Here is a 17800-nt window from a genome sequence, read left to right on the forward strand (position 1 = left end):
AAAAAATTAACTATGCCTAAGAATTTGATCTACTTTTGCATCGAGTAGATTTTAAACTGAATAAAATGATTTTAACTCCAAAACTACCTACGACACCCACGTAAAAGATTTCGCATCTGAATTTGATAAACAAACAGGAAAGCAAAAATTAAACCTTTCATTAAAACTAAATTGGATGACTTTTTAACGAGGAAGTCCTCTTTAAGAAAGTACAGATTAGCCAATTGTGCAAACCCACTAAGAATGCAGTGGTACTCTTCGGCAGGACGCAACTACACTGGCCTGCAAAAGTAAGTATCACACTTTTCAAATTATTTTTTTTTACTAACTATAGAAGGTAGAGATTTAAGATTAAAAACGTTTTGTTGCAAATTTTATAGGCTTTAATTCTTAGAAACTAAAATTATACATTAGTAACATTTTTAACTTAAAAAAGATAAAACAATGAAAATAGACATTTTTAGTTTAGTGTAAAAAAATTCAACTAAAATGTATTACATGTTATTTAATTTTTAATAACTGGTATTGCCTCCTCAAGCTCTGATTACAGCTTCGAGCCGGTTTGGCATACTGAACACTAGGTTTCGGAGCCGATGTTGGGGAATATTCTCCCATTCTTCTACCAGGGCCTGCTTTAGTGCCCTGAGGGTAGTAGGTGGTGGTCTGCGATTTCTGACTTGCCTCCCAAGCTCATCCCAGGCGTGTTTAATCGGGTTGAGATCAGGACTTCTTGATGGCCAAGCCATCACGCTGATACCGACCTCCTGAATATACTCTTGTACGATATGAGCCGTGTGTGGCCGGGCATTATCATGCATCAGCATCGATCCATCACCCATATTTGCTAAATACGGCCCTGCATACTCATTGAGAATCTCTTGAGCATATCTTTGCCCAGTGAGGGTGCCATTTTCTATGGCTACTAGCCATGTGCGACCTGCTGAAGATATGCCAGCCCATACATGTACACTGCCTCCACCGTATTGGACTCTTTCTGAGATGCAGGCTTGAAGGTATCGTTCACCAGGTCGCCTGTAAACACTTCGCCTTCCATCAGAAGTGTAAAGGGAGAATCGAGACTCATCTGCAAACAAAATTCTTGACCATTCTTCTTCATCCCACCGCATGTGTTCACGGGCGTATCGCAGTCTCGCTACTCGATGCTGTCTCTCGAGTTTTGGGCCACTCGCTGGTCTTGGGGGTTTCAAATTTGCTTCAGCAAGTCTTCTTCTCACTGTACTGTCACTAATGTAGTCCCTCCGGGTCTGAAGCAGCTGTTGCTGGACTTCAACTGCATTTTGGTGGCGATTTCTTAACACAGTGGAAATAATATAACGATCTTCTCGGGCACTGGTACACCTGGGTCTGCCATTACAAGGTCTCCTCAGATGGTGTCCAGTCTCTTCGTACCTTCGCTTTACCTTCTGGACCGTTCGTACCGTCACACCCACCATTCTTGCAGTGCGACGCATACAGTTCCAGAAAAGCCATGTTCCTAGCACATTCTTCAACTGAAAGAGGCATGATAAATAAATGTTATGTGCTTTTTAGCATAAATTTTTAAAACAAGACCCATCGATCTTGAAAAAATTTAAAACAGGAAGAAAAATGTGAATGGTAAAATTGTAATTCGGAAACGTCCACTTTGAAAAAGGAATGGTTTTGTTTTTGAAGTTTTTTTTCAGCCAATTCTTAAAAAAAGGTTACCGACTATAAAGTTTTTATGTACAAAATTAATTTCTCTTTGGAGTCCTTTTTATTTCGAAAGTATATTTTGTGAACTTAAAACGTTATCCCAATTTTAAAAGTGTGATACTTACTTTTGAAGGCCAGTGTATTATGGCAAAGAAGTCCCCATTTGGTCAAACAAACCTGAAAGGTATGCCTACTCCTTGGGCTAACGAAGTGAAATCGTTACGTTATCATCCCCACCATCTGGATGTGTGGCGGTCCTCCACAGTGCGGTTTTCAAGGAGCTTTCTTCCACGTACTCAAAGCTGTGGAATGAACTTCCTTGAACGGTGTTTCCGGGACGATACGATATATAGTACCTTCAAAAAAAGTGCGTACACCTACCTAAAAGGCCGACAATGGGCCTGTGATTCCTTCGGTAATTCAAGAGAATGAGGGCGGCGGTGATCAGTTAACACTAGGTGACCCATTCGGTCGTTTGTCCGCCTTTTCCATAAAATAAGTTTCATAGATAATTTTAACGGGTTTTATTATGTAGGCTACCCTACGGTTTGTCCTCAGTTTGGCCGAATCATGCTTCCGAACAGATCGCCGGGGATATGCGAGAACTGCATCACTAACTCGTTGCACGTTTTCTTGTGTTTAAACAGATGGAATACGTCCCAAGTTTTTTATCTTCATGGTAGATTTTTTTATTAATTTCTCAATTAAATTTATGATTGGTGCAGTTTTTACTCGACGTATATTGCAGTGAGAGCAGAGTTTGCTACTCGTCCAATAAGCTTCAATTACAAAAACATGATTCAGCAACCTGCACGTCCGAAGCATCGCCCAAGCCCCATCTCCGCCCCAGTACCTCAGCCGCCATTCTACTAAAGAATTTTTATATAATATGAACTTTCCCATCCTGTATTAATTATGCTAGATATAAATATCAATAAAGTTAGAGAATTGTTGTTGAAAGTATAAAGTAAAACCTCTTTGTCAAGATTTTTGATAAGTAATATAGAGATTTTGCAAGTATTCCAAATGTAAACTTATCCGTACAACGTATTATCACGTTAACTTGAAATTAGGTATTATCACGTGAACGTCTTTCCCTTTTGCACCCCCTAATATAAAAATTATAGTGATGCCCACGGAGCGATTAAATTTAGACTTGTTTCAAATGATTACTGATATCGGATTACATGATATCCGGGAAATACTCATCTCAATCAGTCACTCTTGTCAGAGTGGTCGTGGTCTCTAAGATGATGCAACATTAGTCGTCGTTGGTCTCCTTAGTTTTGGGTCGCACTGCCTCCCGCGCGATGCTCCTCCACTTTTAGCGGTTTGCAGCATTGCGAGAGCACTCACCACAGTTGTTAGGGTCACTACTTTGAGTAGATCGGTACATCGCGTGGGTGAGCGCCCTGTCCCTCAGTCAATCGATCCTTCAATTCTGGAGATGTAACCAAAGATCTTCAGAAATCGTAATTGCACAGTCGACGATAGCCTTTCTTTTATCTTCAGTTTTTTTTTATGGGATTGTTGGTTCGGAAAGTTCAATGGAAGATGAGAACAAACAGACATACATACGGGTGACGTGATGATGATGTTGATCACCGCCGCCCACACACTCTTATAACAGAGGAATTACAAGAGCGTTGGCGCTATTAAAGCATCCTATAAACATAATAAGACACCGTTTATTTAAACAAAACAAATTTTATAACTATATTTAAATTACTATTATTACAAAAAATTAAAACTATCATTTTGCGGAAGGGTACCAAGAATACTGGCTGCATTTCTGCGTTGGATAGCTAGGCTGATCCGTTGACCGAAATAGCTTCCAGCGCTTGGGTTTCCAGTAGCCTTATTGAGGCGCAAAGATAGTACTTTGTACATTCTCCGCACCACTGGGCCCCACGGGCTAAGTGTCTCGATACCAAACGGCACAAAGTTGTATGACATTCTGAGACCGACATATTTGCGAAGTTTGCTGTCTTCGGCAGTCGAAGCAGCAGCATCAGTACCAATTGACGTAACTTGGACATGAGAATGAGCCAGAGTGTCAACGCAAGTCGCGTCCCACACCAGAATCATTCCATCAGGACGCTTGCCATCGCGGGTGATACCATTTGGCTCTAAAACAGCTGGTATATTAAGAGCGGCAAATGCCCTGCGGATGACTTCATTAATGCTGGCGTGGCGACTGATACGGCCTGCCGATCTTAGGTAGGATAACCCGTGACGCCCAAGAGCATCTACCTGAACGCCACATCTACGTTGATGTGGTATATACTACGTCCCACACTAGCAATTAAACATAATATTAATTTAAAAAAAGAAACACAAATCAACACGTGGTGGGTGAGGGTCGAACCCTGAGCTCCGTGGTGATTGTCAATTCTACCTATAGCGCCACTGACACTTAAAAATCACACAGTAACGCCATACAAAGCACAAAGATTTTTCTATAATAAAATACTCGGCAGTTCCAATTACTCGCTGTCATGGACTATTAAGGAAATTCCACTATACACCTCGTTTACTAATAATTAAAATTCTTAGCGACAGTTAATATTTTGACAGTTATCTTATCAAATAAAATGTTTCAGCTTCATCCCATAAATTAATAGAACTATGGAAGAAGCATGGCATGCAAAACTTTCGCATGACCGTTGGCTCTGAGGAATGGGTGCTGCTCACAGATCCGGATGATGTTGCGGTGAGTGACCTGCGGCAATAATTATAATAAAACTTTATTTTCAAGTAACTACAGACTCTATATCATGTTAGTTACACTTAAAAAACTACGTTAGTACTAAATCCTAATCTTAACTAACTACTTATTACTAGCAACAGTGACTTAAATATTTGCAGTCTAGCAATCATCTTCAGGATACCGTTGGTGCTGCCCCTTATTCTGCGCACCAGGAAACGACGTCTTTTACGCATAGTTGCGTAAAACTAATCTTGCATGAAAAAATAATGATTGATTACTACATAAAATTAAGACAACCACGCGATGCAATTCTCTTTTGTTCATTTTTGGATTTTAAACTTAATATTTCGAGGACAATTTATGATTCTTAGTTACATTGTTTTGCAAAAATAAAGAAGCGGTCAAGTGCGAGTAGGGCTTGCTAATGAAGGGTTCCGCATCAGCAAGTAACATAATATATTAGTTCTTGTAGTGTGTTGTAACTTTATATTTATTTATTATTTATTTGTAATATGAGTTGATTGAATGAAAGGTAAATTGCGGTATACGGATACCCCACACGTGTGGGTTACTTACCAAGTTTCAACAGAATAGTTCTAATAGTTTCGGAAAAAGTGGCTGTGGCATCGAGACGGACGGATAGACAGACAGACAGACATGACGAATCCATAAGGATTCCGTTTTTCGCCATTTGGTTTCAGAAACCTAAAAAGTTGAACAACCATCCTCTGTATGACATCGTAAACTATAATATTTTTATAGAACTGCTTGTTATATTAATTTAGGGAAAAACGGTATAACCGTTTTACCGGTTAACCGTAACTAGAGTTATTTTTTTGTATCCGAAGTCAATTTAGGCCTAAAACAATATGAGAGTGACATTTTCTGCACAGAGTATATCACTGTGCTGTGATATTATTTTTGTCTAATCCGTGATTTAAAATCTAAATTATTTTCTATTATTTAAAATTATCAATATTGTTATGTTTTTTAATAAAAATAGTAAAGTGGAGAACGTAATGATACATAGTTATATGAGGAATAAAATATTCAAATGATGATGAAAATAAAACACACAAACACGTCGATATGGTTATCAAGTTAATTATAATAATAAAATCATTTAGGTTGATTTAGGTTACACAATTCAAGTCATTATATAATATACAGTGATATTTAACTAGGACAGACTGGGGAATTCTAATAAAAAAGACATACAGATAACTGTATCAGGAACTATTTGTAATTCCTATTTTTCTCTGAATACAATTTTGGCATAGTAATTTTTTTGGTCAAGCGCCAGTTGTCCATCTTCTTCTTCTTCGTGTGCCTTTTTTTTAATGAAAATAAGGGAAGAGACAAGCAGAACGTTCAGCTGATGGTAATTGATACTCCCTGCCCATTACAATGCAGTGCCGCTTAAAATTATTGAAAAACCCATAAATTCTAAGTGGCACTACACTACAACTGCGCTCTTGAGACATAAGAGAGACGTTAAGTCTCATTTGCCCAGTAATTTCAATTTAAAGACAACTTTTAACTTTACGTTCTTCGCGCGGCGAGATTCCTGTCCACTCTCGGATGTTGCGCAGCCAAGACTTCTCTCTGCGACCTACGCCTTTCTTCCCTTCCGGCAAATTTTCCCATGATGCGTTGTAGGAGTTCATACCTCTCGTGCCTACGTAGGGCACGTGCCCCAAATATGTTGATAAAAATGAGTAATTTTGATGAATTTTTTATGCGGATCAATTTTTATGAGAGGGTCAATCCACAGTATCGAAAGAAAAAATCTGACCGGAAGAAATTAGTCAAATGTAATAAAATGTTTTCTCATACCAAAGGCCAATACTTTGTAGGAAAGTATCTTAATCAAAGTCGATACATGACACACATACAATAAGTGTTCCGTTTTTAAATGTGAACTTGTTAACAAATAGACGTTTTGCTTATGATTGCTTTATTCGGACGTATAACGTTCCCCGCGTTTATTTGGAAGGACACTTAACTTTCGGAAAACTTCATAATTATCATTGTATTGACAGTGTTGTTGACTATATAGGCAATATTTTGCATATTCTTGGTTTATTCTCAGGTATAACTTTATACCAAGTTTATTTGTAAGGCCGTAAATATTTAACAAGCCGTACCCGCCCGCTTCGCTGGGCGAATTTTAAAAGGAAATAAATTAAATTATATCCATTTTTGTACAAATACAACAAAAAAATAAGTAGCCATAAACCATCTAGGATAAATTTTACATCGAATGGTGGTAGTTCCATTTCGATACGATCAGTGGCTCAGGCGAGAAAACGCCTCAAACAAAGACCATTTTCATTATCTAATATATAAAATTCTCGTGTCATGGTGTTAAACTTTGAACTCCTCCGAAACGGCTTGACCGATTCTCATGAAATTTTGATGCATATTGGGTAGGTGTGAGAATCGGACAACATCTATTTTTTACATTTTTCATCCCCCTAAATGTTAAGGGTGGTCCCCACACATTTTTTTTTTAATTTTAAAAAATACATACAACTTCAAATTTTCACACATCTACGATCAACAGTTACTTTTGTATCGCGATTTTAATATTGGCAATACAACAAACAAACACAAGTCACGGGTCGGAACTGAAACGCACACTTTCATTAATGGTAGAAGTAAAATAAGTATAGTAAAGTATTATGATTATTCATGACAACACAAAACATATATACATTTTAAGATTAACAAATTAAAAATACAACGTCATGAAAAGGACACCCACTCAGCATTTTTGGATTTGATTTACAACACTGATTTTCAGTAAGTACCTACCAAGTCAACCTGCTGACAGCAGGCGTAGACAACACGGTTCCTTTTGTTATAGGTCATAAAAGTGACCGTCTAACACTAGTAGAAATTTTTTTTTAACAGAAAAACAACCGCCTTTCAAACACTATTCCAAAACAATAGATATAATATGCACTAAAAAGTATAAAAATAATTGCGTACTTTTCTACAAGCTAATTCTATTTACGATTATTGTAATTTTTGGACTTGGTGTCCTTCCGCCGCGACCCGCTCTCGCCTCTCACCTCCTCACGACTCAAGCACATCTCACCTATAACTATGTATGTAGTTACAAGCCTATCTTGGATGACATCGTCTCCAAAAATTACAATAATCGTAACTAGAATTAGATCGTATAAAAGTACGCAATTATTTTTATACTTTTTAGTGCATATTATATCTATTGTTTTGGAATAGTGTTTTTGAAGGCGGTTGTTTTTTTGATATTTTATTTTTTATTTTTTGACTTTTAGTGAATTTGAAGTACACTAATTAACAACTTGTCTAAATATGTGCAGATATACAAAATTTTTCAATTCAGCAATAAACGTAAGCGCTCCGTTACTTTGCCATGGATTCCGTAATCAGAACCTAATCAAACTCTCACCAAACTATCTTTGAAGTATATCCTTTCCAATAAAAAAATAATCATCGAAATCAGTTGGCGCGGTATTAAGTTATTCGCAAATTTATCATTCAATTTGCTATACGTATGTATAGCAAATTTAAGACTTTTATGATTTTTCTCATGGATGCCATTGTCAGATCTGGATCAAATTACAATGGGACCACACGCACCAGCACCAGTTTTCAAATAAAAAAAGAATTATAAAAATCGGTTCATCTAATCGAAAGTTTTGAGGTAACAAACATAAAAAAAATAAATAAAAAAACCGATGAATTGAGAACCTTCTCCTTTTTGACGTCAGTTTAAAAGAGAGGAAACTAAAAAGATTGAATTCGAAAGCAAGTCTTAAATTTTTTTTTTGTATTAAATAGGACATGTTTTGATTTTTTTATTTATATATGTTGTTTATTTTGTGATTTTATGCCTCTGAACACTTTCGTTTCTCTAATAGAAAAGATTTCTGTTTGTTTTCAAACAAGAACAAAATCTTTAATGGGTAGGTATTTCTATTATTACTCGCAAATATTTTCTAAAGTCATTGTTAGATAATAATAAATAACTAAATATCATAATAAATTAATTACAAAAATTCACTTTTAGATAATACTGAATCACCCAACAGAACTCTCAAAGCCAGTTGAGAGGAACGCCGCAATGATGCCATTTTTCGGGAACTCTGTCTCAACATCTGAAGGTAACATTTTACAATTAATCTAAATTGAAACTAATAATACAAAGTGGAAATATTTTATTTTTATATCCATTTCAAGCGGAAGACGTCCACTGCTGGACAAAGGCCTCCCCTAAAGATCACCATGACGATCGGTCCTGCGCTGCCCTCATCCAACCAGCTACTATTATTTACCAGTGTGAACCTCCTCCTTTGCTCCTGTGCATGTTCTGTTATTTTCACAGGGTGTCGGCTAGATTATGAGTACCACAACGGCACCTAATTCTGCCGTGATGCAGTATTATTTTACAGCAATAGCAATGACAGTACAATATTGTATATTTCATTCAAAAGAGCGCAAAAGAGGAATGCTGGTAGAGTTCTTGCTCCGCTTCTTCTCTCACAGATCACCATTTGTTTCCGAAGCGGTAGTAGAATCTAGTATATTAAAAACAACATGAAAAAGAATCCGAAAGGTATCAATTTTGAAATCAAATAAATGCCTTTTTATCAGATAAACGAATGAAAGTAGATAAAACTAATTTCCACTGTTATAGTTCAAAAATAACAATATTATTATATTACAGGAGAACGATGGAAATCAACGCGCAAATTGATGGCCCCAAGCTTTAGCTACAAAACCTTAGAGAAGAGAATTGAGCACGTAAATAAATACTGCGGACGTCTGTTTGAAATACTCGACAATCACCGTGATGATGACGACATTGATATGTACAAATATCTAAGACCCTACATGTTTGATATTTTATGTCGTAAGTATTAGTTATCTTCTTAATATCTTATATCTTTAAACGAGCAGTTCTTGCATATATATACAATATATATTCTGAATCTTGGAAACGACTCTAACGAGTGTAATGAAATTTAGTATACAGGTAGTTTCTAGGGCGAGAAATCGATCTAGCTTGGTTTCAATTTAAAAAAATGTAGTTTTATCCTTGTTTTAACGAGAAACCGCAACAATAACATTAGAATGTAAAGGTAAATTTCGCCACTATATACAAGACTATAATAGCTCGGGTGATACTCATTGGGTGATCCGGAAAGCAGAAGACCCAGGTTCGGATCCAGATGTCCTATTAGTTTATGTTTTGTACATTCTAAAAATCCGAGCAAGGCTCGGTCTTCCGGATATCTTATCTTATCTTAATATATATAAATTACGTGTCACGTTGTTTGTCCGCGGTGGACTCCTAAACAAATGAACGGATTTTAATGGGGATTACTTTATGGTGTGCAGTTTAGTCCGACTTGAGAGATAGGATAGTTTTTATTTCGATTTGGGAACCATAATTATTTTTATTTCTAATATTTGTTTTGTATGTACATATTTTCTATGAGAGAATGTATTGATGCGGAGGGTTTGACAGTTATGCTATGAAACAATGTCATTAAGTACAATAACAACTGGAAGCATCTTTTACGAAACAATTCTTGATGTTATGAAATATTATTGACAAATTCTTAAAAAAACTGTATTACATTTATTATTTACTGTCGGGTCAGCTAGTCTCCTACAAATATTTTACAGGCAAACCACAGCTTCGCCACCAAAGTTAGGCTAAACTACACATAATTTTTTAAATATTTTTGTGACGGAAGAAGGTTCTTAAAACATGATTACAAATTAAATTTGAAAACATAACTTAAGAACGATGCAGGACTCGAGCCCGCGACCTCTCGCGTTCCGTGCGAGCGCTCTATCATAGAATACGCATATTTTTTTTTTCAAATTTAATTTGTGTAATTAATCCAGGAAGTGAGGGTTAGCCCTGTAAAATAACAAATTATTATTATTATTTATCATAAAGAAAATAATCTCGAAAGTTTTACAAATAGTTTTCTATATTTCATTAAAGCACACACAAATAGAAAATAATTTAGATCACAAATTTTTCATTAAGTACACTGAGCAAATTATAAAAACAACTTAACAATAAAGGTCGCTTTGAATCATCACAACATAAATTTAACCAGTGGGAGGCTCCTTTGCACAGGATGCCGGCTAGATTATGGGTAATACAACGGCGCCTATTTCTACCGTGAAGCAGTAATGTGTAAGTATTATTGTGTTTCGGTCTGAAGGGCACCGTATCTAGTGAAATTTCTGGGCAAATGAGACTTAACATCTTATGTCTCAAGGTGTGATGAGCGCAGTTGTAGTGCCGCTCAGAATTTTTGGGATTTTCGAGAATCCTGAATGGCATTGCATTATAATGGGCAGGGCGTATCACTTACCATCAGCTAAACATCCTACTCGTCTCGTCCATTATTGACATAAAAAAAATAAAGCACATTAGATCTTATTACTACGCCTCTTATCAAGATGACTTTATATTTTCAGACTCGTTAATGGGCGTTGACTATAACCTCTTAGATGATTTGCAACATCCTTACTTAGAAGCTAGCAATAAGTGAGTGATCCTTAATAAACTTCATATTGTTAAGTAGTTAAACAGATCTTAAATTTTATATTTGTAAATAATAATTTTTTTCATTTTCAGGGTTGTAAATATAATAACACAAAACTTTTTCTCATATTGGAGGAATATACGGATGATATTTATGCTGACTCCATTTTATAAAGAAATGCAAGACACGATCAGAACAATCAAAGACACAAGCACAGACGTATGTTATGTTTTATGATATGAGTTTTATTTTTTAATAATATTATCCACCCCATCTAAATATTAATGTACCTACTTATCCACAAACAAATTCTCTCGTAAACCTGTCTATTTATCTAATAATGCGATAATTTGTGAATACAAAAGCTACATTCATTTAATATTGAGAATGTTTTACAGATCATAAGGCAAAGAAAAGTGAAATTAAATCAACTGATCGAGGATACAAAAAATAACAACCGAAATGTAGATGATGATGTGGAGCAACTCATTGAAGACAAAGTATCAGATGATGCTTGTCTATTGGACAAATTCTTATTAAGTAAGTCTAATAACGGTGATCCAACTCCAGATGAAATAATCAATGAAGAATTAACTCTTGTATGTTGGACGGTACGTAAAGATGATTTAAATGATAAATAGTAAATAGCATATACTCTATTATTTATTTTAGTATATTATGCAAATCCCTTGGACAGCATTCCGCACCAACCAATCCATCCTTCACACTCTAGGTGTAAAAACCAGACTCTCGTCCATCTGCCTCCATAGAATTTTAGAGTTCTCTGGATATATCGCCAGAAAAGATGGCCACAACCTCAAACAACTGATGGTTACCGGGAAAGGAGACGGACGACGCCCTGGAGGTCGCAGCCCTATAAGATGGTCTGACCAAATCCGCAGATCTCTGGATACCGGACTTCATGACGCACGGCACGTAGTCAAAAATAGATACAGATGGCGAACGATTGTCAAAAATTTGAATCCTCACAGAAATCACGACCCTCAGCCATGAGGAATACGACTCTAGAAGGAGGAGGATTATGCATACAATATTTGAGAGATCTAGGAGTCTAATTAGACAGTCAACTATTATTTCACATACATTACAACAAAATTGATAAAATAAATAATAAAGCATATAGAATGTTAGGGATCATATAACGCCAAACTGTTGATTTAAAAAATCCTGCGACCCTTATACTGTTAAATATCGCATTTGTTTAATCTAATCTTGAGCATGCTTAGACTGCTTGGAATCCACAATATGCCGTTCACGTGGATATGTTAGAAAACATTCAGCAGAAGTATTAAAAATGTTTAAATAAGAGATTTAGTTCCTTTAATGCCGGTAAATTAGTTTCTCTGGAGCTGAGAAGGGAACAAAAAGATCAAATATTTCTGTATAAAATTGTAAACGGTTTAACTGATTCACCGTACATGTCAAGGAAATTACATACTACTCGTATGTTAAACTGTCTACGCGTAAAATAAAAGATTTTGTATTGCCAAAAGTTAATACCAGATACTCGTATGATAGTAATAGATTTTTAATGAGAGCTTGTGACTTAAAGAAAAGAAAGTATGGAGATTTAGACCACTTTTGGCATAAAATCAGTAAATTTAAAACAAAATTTTTAAAATATAGGTGAAAGTTTGTAAGCGAATTACTGGGCTATAGGGGTCGGCGCTAATAAAATTTAAATTATATTTAAAGGCCGGTAGCCGGAACCGGGCATTCTTGAAATTATTTTCTTGTTGCAAGTCATCATGGGCAGGTTATATCTTGTAATAATCTGACTTACAATCTCCATTGTCCTTTTCAATGTATTTATACCTATTCATGCTATTTAATTCTTGATTTTCTTTTAGGGTCATTATACAACCACGATGACAATGGCCCATACATTGTACTGTTTGGCCAAACATCCTGAAGTACAACGAAGAGTATTTGAGGAGCAAATAGCAATCTTCAAAGCTGACTTAAACAAACAAGCAACTAACCATGATTTAAATGAAATGAAGTATTTAGAAGCTGCTATTAAAGAAAGCATTCGAGTTATACCAACCGTAACTAAAATTGGACGTCAACTTAATAATGATCTTAAATTCACAGGTAACTAATAGATACAATATATTTATGTAAGAGTTCATATGCATGACCAACTCAAATGTTACACTATGTACCTAAACATAAATGTACTAAAAACCCATGCTGGCTAAAATGCTAAAATTGAGGCGACGAGTTTGCAGTCCATTTTACTCCTAGTACAGGGATATGAAATGCATATTTAAATAAATTGGTTTGCAAAAGAGCATTTGTATCAGTGATCACTAACAACTAGAATTAAACAATTAAATAGATAAACAGTTAAAAACACAATAACATTCAATCTTCATTATTTATATTATATAATAATGTGTACACATGTGTAGGACGGGCATGATTAAAAGTTTTGTTGTTATAAAATTGTAAATGTCAATGAAAGTAAAAATAATTGTCAATTCTGCCCCAACTTAACTTAGACTTAGATGCTCATTGTATAGTACATCAAAAACAAATTGATTGCTTGGATAAGTTTATTAATATTGTTTTGTGTTTAGAAAAATATATAAAATGAATACCAGGCTATCAGAATTAATATTCTGCAAATATTATGTAAAATAAAGATTGGTTTTGAATTGATTTTTTAAAGATAACTCATTTCAATTCAAAATTTACGAACGATGCGGGGCTCGAACCGTTCTGTGCAAGCGCTCTTGAAACTCAACCAACAGTTCGAGTGACGTATCGTTGATATATCTTGTATGTCTTGCTCAACTCTCAGGCTGTGGCTTCATCTACAGGACTCCACTTTACAGTATTGAAAACCTGCTAAACCTCAATATTTGCAAATTAGGAAATTGACTTAGGTAAGGTTATCGCTTTGAAAAAATAACAAATTGTTTAGATATTTTTTAGGCAAAGAGATCATTATCAATTTAGTTATGTAAATCAAATTTGTCTGTATGCATTACTATTTTACGTTTTTAAGGAATACCTGATATCAAATGTTAGTCTTCAATAACTCCTCTCACTTTGATCGCTTTTTTTAATATTCTTATTTATTTCAGGTGATAAAGTTATACCTGCAGACACCACCGTTTTGGTCTTTTATGAAGCAATATACAAGGATCCGAAATTATTTCCAGAACCAGAAAAATATTATCCTGAAAGATTCTTTAGCTCTATGCACAATCACGCTTTCGTTCCATTTAGTGCTGGACCCAGGAACTGTTTAGGTAATGATAAATCATAGTTGCTATTTACTCACTTTATAAAAATTTTATAGTACATAATATAATAAATGAGTGACGTATTAATAAGAATTTAATATAAGTAACAAATTGTATGAATTAAGTTCAAATATTATTTATAAGAAAATAATTGGTTTAAAAAAATATAATTTGTGTAAAAGATGTTATCACTGTTGCGATATAAATAAATATGAAATATTCCGTACCCAACATTCATAATATTATGTTACTGCCTGTCAAAATGTAATGACAACACTGACCTCTACTGTATACCAGTGGACTGGCGGCTGTCAAAGTGCTTTTATGCCTATTTGATATTCGCCAATTTGGCGCTGTTGGCCGTGTAGCAAGAGTCTGCGGTACTAAAACTAGTGATGACAACCTCAGCAAACATCGATATATGGTGGGAAACTATTTACAAAAAATTGTGTACTTTATTACGTTGATTCTTGAAGTATAAATAACACGGAAACCGAACGAAATTAATTCAAAATACAAAAAAACTTCAGAGTATTGTACATTCCTTCGCAGCCATATGTATTATACGTCAACATTAATTCTCTGGACGCTCGCGAGGGGCGCTTCAAATAGGCACAAAAAACTTGCTGTCAAACATAGGAATATATCTTAAAATTTTGTTTAAGTCAGTTATTAATAATCTGTATTTTGTCATAGGTTTCCGGTATGCATGGGCAGCTATGAAAGCAACGTTGTCTAATATGATACGGAAATACGAATTAACACTTGGCAATCCCGGAACCGAACCACAATTTGCATACAGAATTATAACAGAGTCAACAAACGGAGTTCACCTTAAATTAAAGCGACGAAAAAAATAAATACAAGATTGAAGTAATGGCGGAGCAACCAAGACTTGACTGGAGAGTAATAAAGACTAAAAAGAAGCAGAATTCTCAAATATAAATATAACTTGAATGTAATTTAATACAAGACTTTGTAACTCTCTACATTATTATCTCTTCAACAAAACATTGTTGAACAATGTTTCCGCTTTTATGTTTTGAAAAACCCAAGTTCATTGTATAGTTTATTGGTATATAAATTTTGTGATTATCCTTTCCCCAAGGCTCAAATTTCAAACTTTTTATATGATTGATGGAGCATTGCAGTCTCTCAGAACTTAGAACAAGTTATAAGCGGAGTGTCACTAAACATCTTGCTAAAGATGGCAAAATTTGATTAGTTGCAGTTTGATATGCCTTTTCAACGTACAATAGAAAAACTTGTTTTATCATTAGATACTACCAACTGAACTTACTTGATTGCGTTTATGTTTGTAAAACATTATTTGTTTATTTATTAATAAATAATTATACGTGATGAGTTGAAGTTTTGTTATCATTCAGATATATTGTTAATCCTTATTTTATACTATTTAAATAAAAATTCTATTAAAGTATTTTAAATAGAAAAATTTGAGTTTTAATAATAGTGTCCTTTGTTCCTTGAAGTTTCTTGAAATTATGAAAATAATCTTTATATATATAAATCTTATGTCCTGATGTTTGTTTCCAGTGAACTCCTAAACTAATGAATGGATTTTAATGAGGATTACATCATGGAGTGCAGTTTACTTGTGAGATAGGATATTTTTTTTCGATTTGGGACCGATAATTTTTTTATTTCCAATATTTGTTTTGAATGGACATATTTTCTACTAGAAAATTTACTGACGCACAGCTTGACAGTACTGCTGTGAAACTATTTTATGCTAACAACAGGGGCATATTATTGACAAATTCATAAAAACTGTATTTTATTTAATAGGGGTTAAAGTATGAAATTGCCATTTTATTGTTATAGGTACTTTGAATTGGCTTGTAGCTGTACCTACAACCAATAATATCAATTAATACAAATGTCTAATATCTAACTTGTAACTTAATACCTTCGTAGCATTATAGATCGTAGAAATATTATTCGTGCATATTAACTTTAATAAGCGTATGCCGAAAGATTCGCTCTGAAAAGAACATTTTATTTTATATACCGTAATATTAGCTCTTATAAGAGCCATTTCATAATGCTGTACATCAACTCATAGAATCATACAGATCACCAGTAGTCAGCTCATCGAAGTACAAGCATCGTCACGTTCTCTCGACGACCGCAGATATACTCACGTGATCAGTCATATGCTCCGCAATACACAACCTCACAGCAAGGCCGTACTCGACTGAAGCGTCGCGGCGTCGATCACTATACATTCAATTTTAATCAATGAGTGACAGAGCAGGTGTTAAATGCTCATTGACATCGGATGATCGAGGTTCGACGCGAGTTTACACAAGCGCGCGCTCGCTGGCCGGTTTACTGCGATAGCATTCGTTTTAAAGCGAGACAGAACACATAATGTTATTCTCAATTCTTATTGAATGAAACGTTTAACTATTTTATTTTCTAAACTTGTAAATATTTTTTAAGTAACAATTGTAATTGGTTAACTAGTTTTAATGATTTTGTATATATATCATGTAACTGAAGTAAAATATATTATCTTCCACACATGCCTCACAGTCTTCATACTACTCAAGCAGTTTTTTTACTTAATCTCCAAACGCTCAGTCTCTAAAGACATAGAACCTTCATGGCTTAAGATATTTTAGTGAATTTTTTTTTACATGGTGATTATGTAGTTCTTCTTTTAAAAATGTGCAACATTCGATTATCGACCTTTTTTTTTTGATTGATTAGTCAAGAAACATGGATACTTTGAAAATTCGAGTGATTTTTGAATACGAGTTCCGACGCGATACTTACGCGGCAAAACAGCTTGCAATATCAATGTTGCGTTTGGGGAGGGTACTGTTAATGACCGCACCGTGCGATTTTGATTGAAACACTGTCGTGATGGAATCTTTAAGCGAACAACGTAGAAGACCGCCCACACACGTGATTAACAATGAATTGAAAGAGATGGTGGAAGCCATATGTGTTTATAAATAGCGGCGAAATTGGGAACGTTCTTTTATTGAAATCTAATACCTGCTATGTGGTAACACGATACGCTGGAGTTCAAATGAAGATAATATTTCGAAGTCGAGATCGGGACTAGATGACGGCCAGTCTTCAGCTTTGATGAGGTCCAAAACGTTCGTTTTCAACCAAGACTGCGTAGACCGAGCTTTATGACGACCTGTATAGCCGAGTGGTTAGCGATCCTACCTACTAAGCTAGAGGTCCCGGGTTAGAATCCCGTTAGGTGCAAGCATTTATATGATGAATATGGATGTTTGTTTGCGAGTCATGGATGTTTAAATGTATTTATGTATGTTTATATGAATTTATGTATGTTTAAGTAAGTATATTGTATTAAATATATCATTGTCTTGTAACCCATAACACAGACTATGCGAGTATATGCTTAACTTGGGGCAAGATAATTTGTGTAAAAAGTCTGTCAATATTATATTATTATATGACCCGGCGTTGAGTCTTGCTGGAAGGACCATTCTTGGTTATTGAACATGGTGTTAAGGGGCTTCACTACCCGCTCAAGAATGGTATTTTGATAC

At 35.0% G+C, this 17800-nt stretch overlaps 1 protein-coding gene across 1 annotated transcript; it reads left to right on the forward strand.

The window, feature by feature from the left end:
* The first annotated feature begins 273 nt into the window (after nucleotides 1-273).
* On the forward strand, nucleotides 274-15617 carry LOC126970645 (cytochrome P450 4d2-like). The gene is made up of 10 exons (XM_050816725.1): nucleotides 274-290; nucleotides 4299-4408; nucleotides 8466-8559; nucleotides 9123-9308; nucleotides 10901-10970; nucleotides 11061-11187; nucleotides 11367-11579; nucleotides 12840-13083; nucleotides 14082-14249; nucleotides 14940-15617. The coding sequence occupies exons 2-10, from the start codon at nucleotides 4340-4342 to the stop codon at nucleotides 15101-15103; spliced, it is 1335 nt and encodes a 444-aa protein (XP_050672682.1). The 5' UTR covers nucleotides 274-290; nucleotides 4299-4339; the 3' UTR covers nucleotides 15104-15617.
* The last annotated feature ends 2183 nt before the right edge of the window (nucleotides 15618-17800 follow it).

The sequence above is a fragment of the Leptidea sinapis genome, chromosome 21, assembly GCF_905404315.1.
Source record: "Leptidea sinapis chromosome 21, ilLepSina1.1, whole genome shotgun sequence".
Classification (NCBI taxonomy): Eukaryota; Metazoa; Arthropoda; class Insecta; order Lepidoptera; family Pieridae; genus Leptidea; species Leptidea sinapis.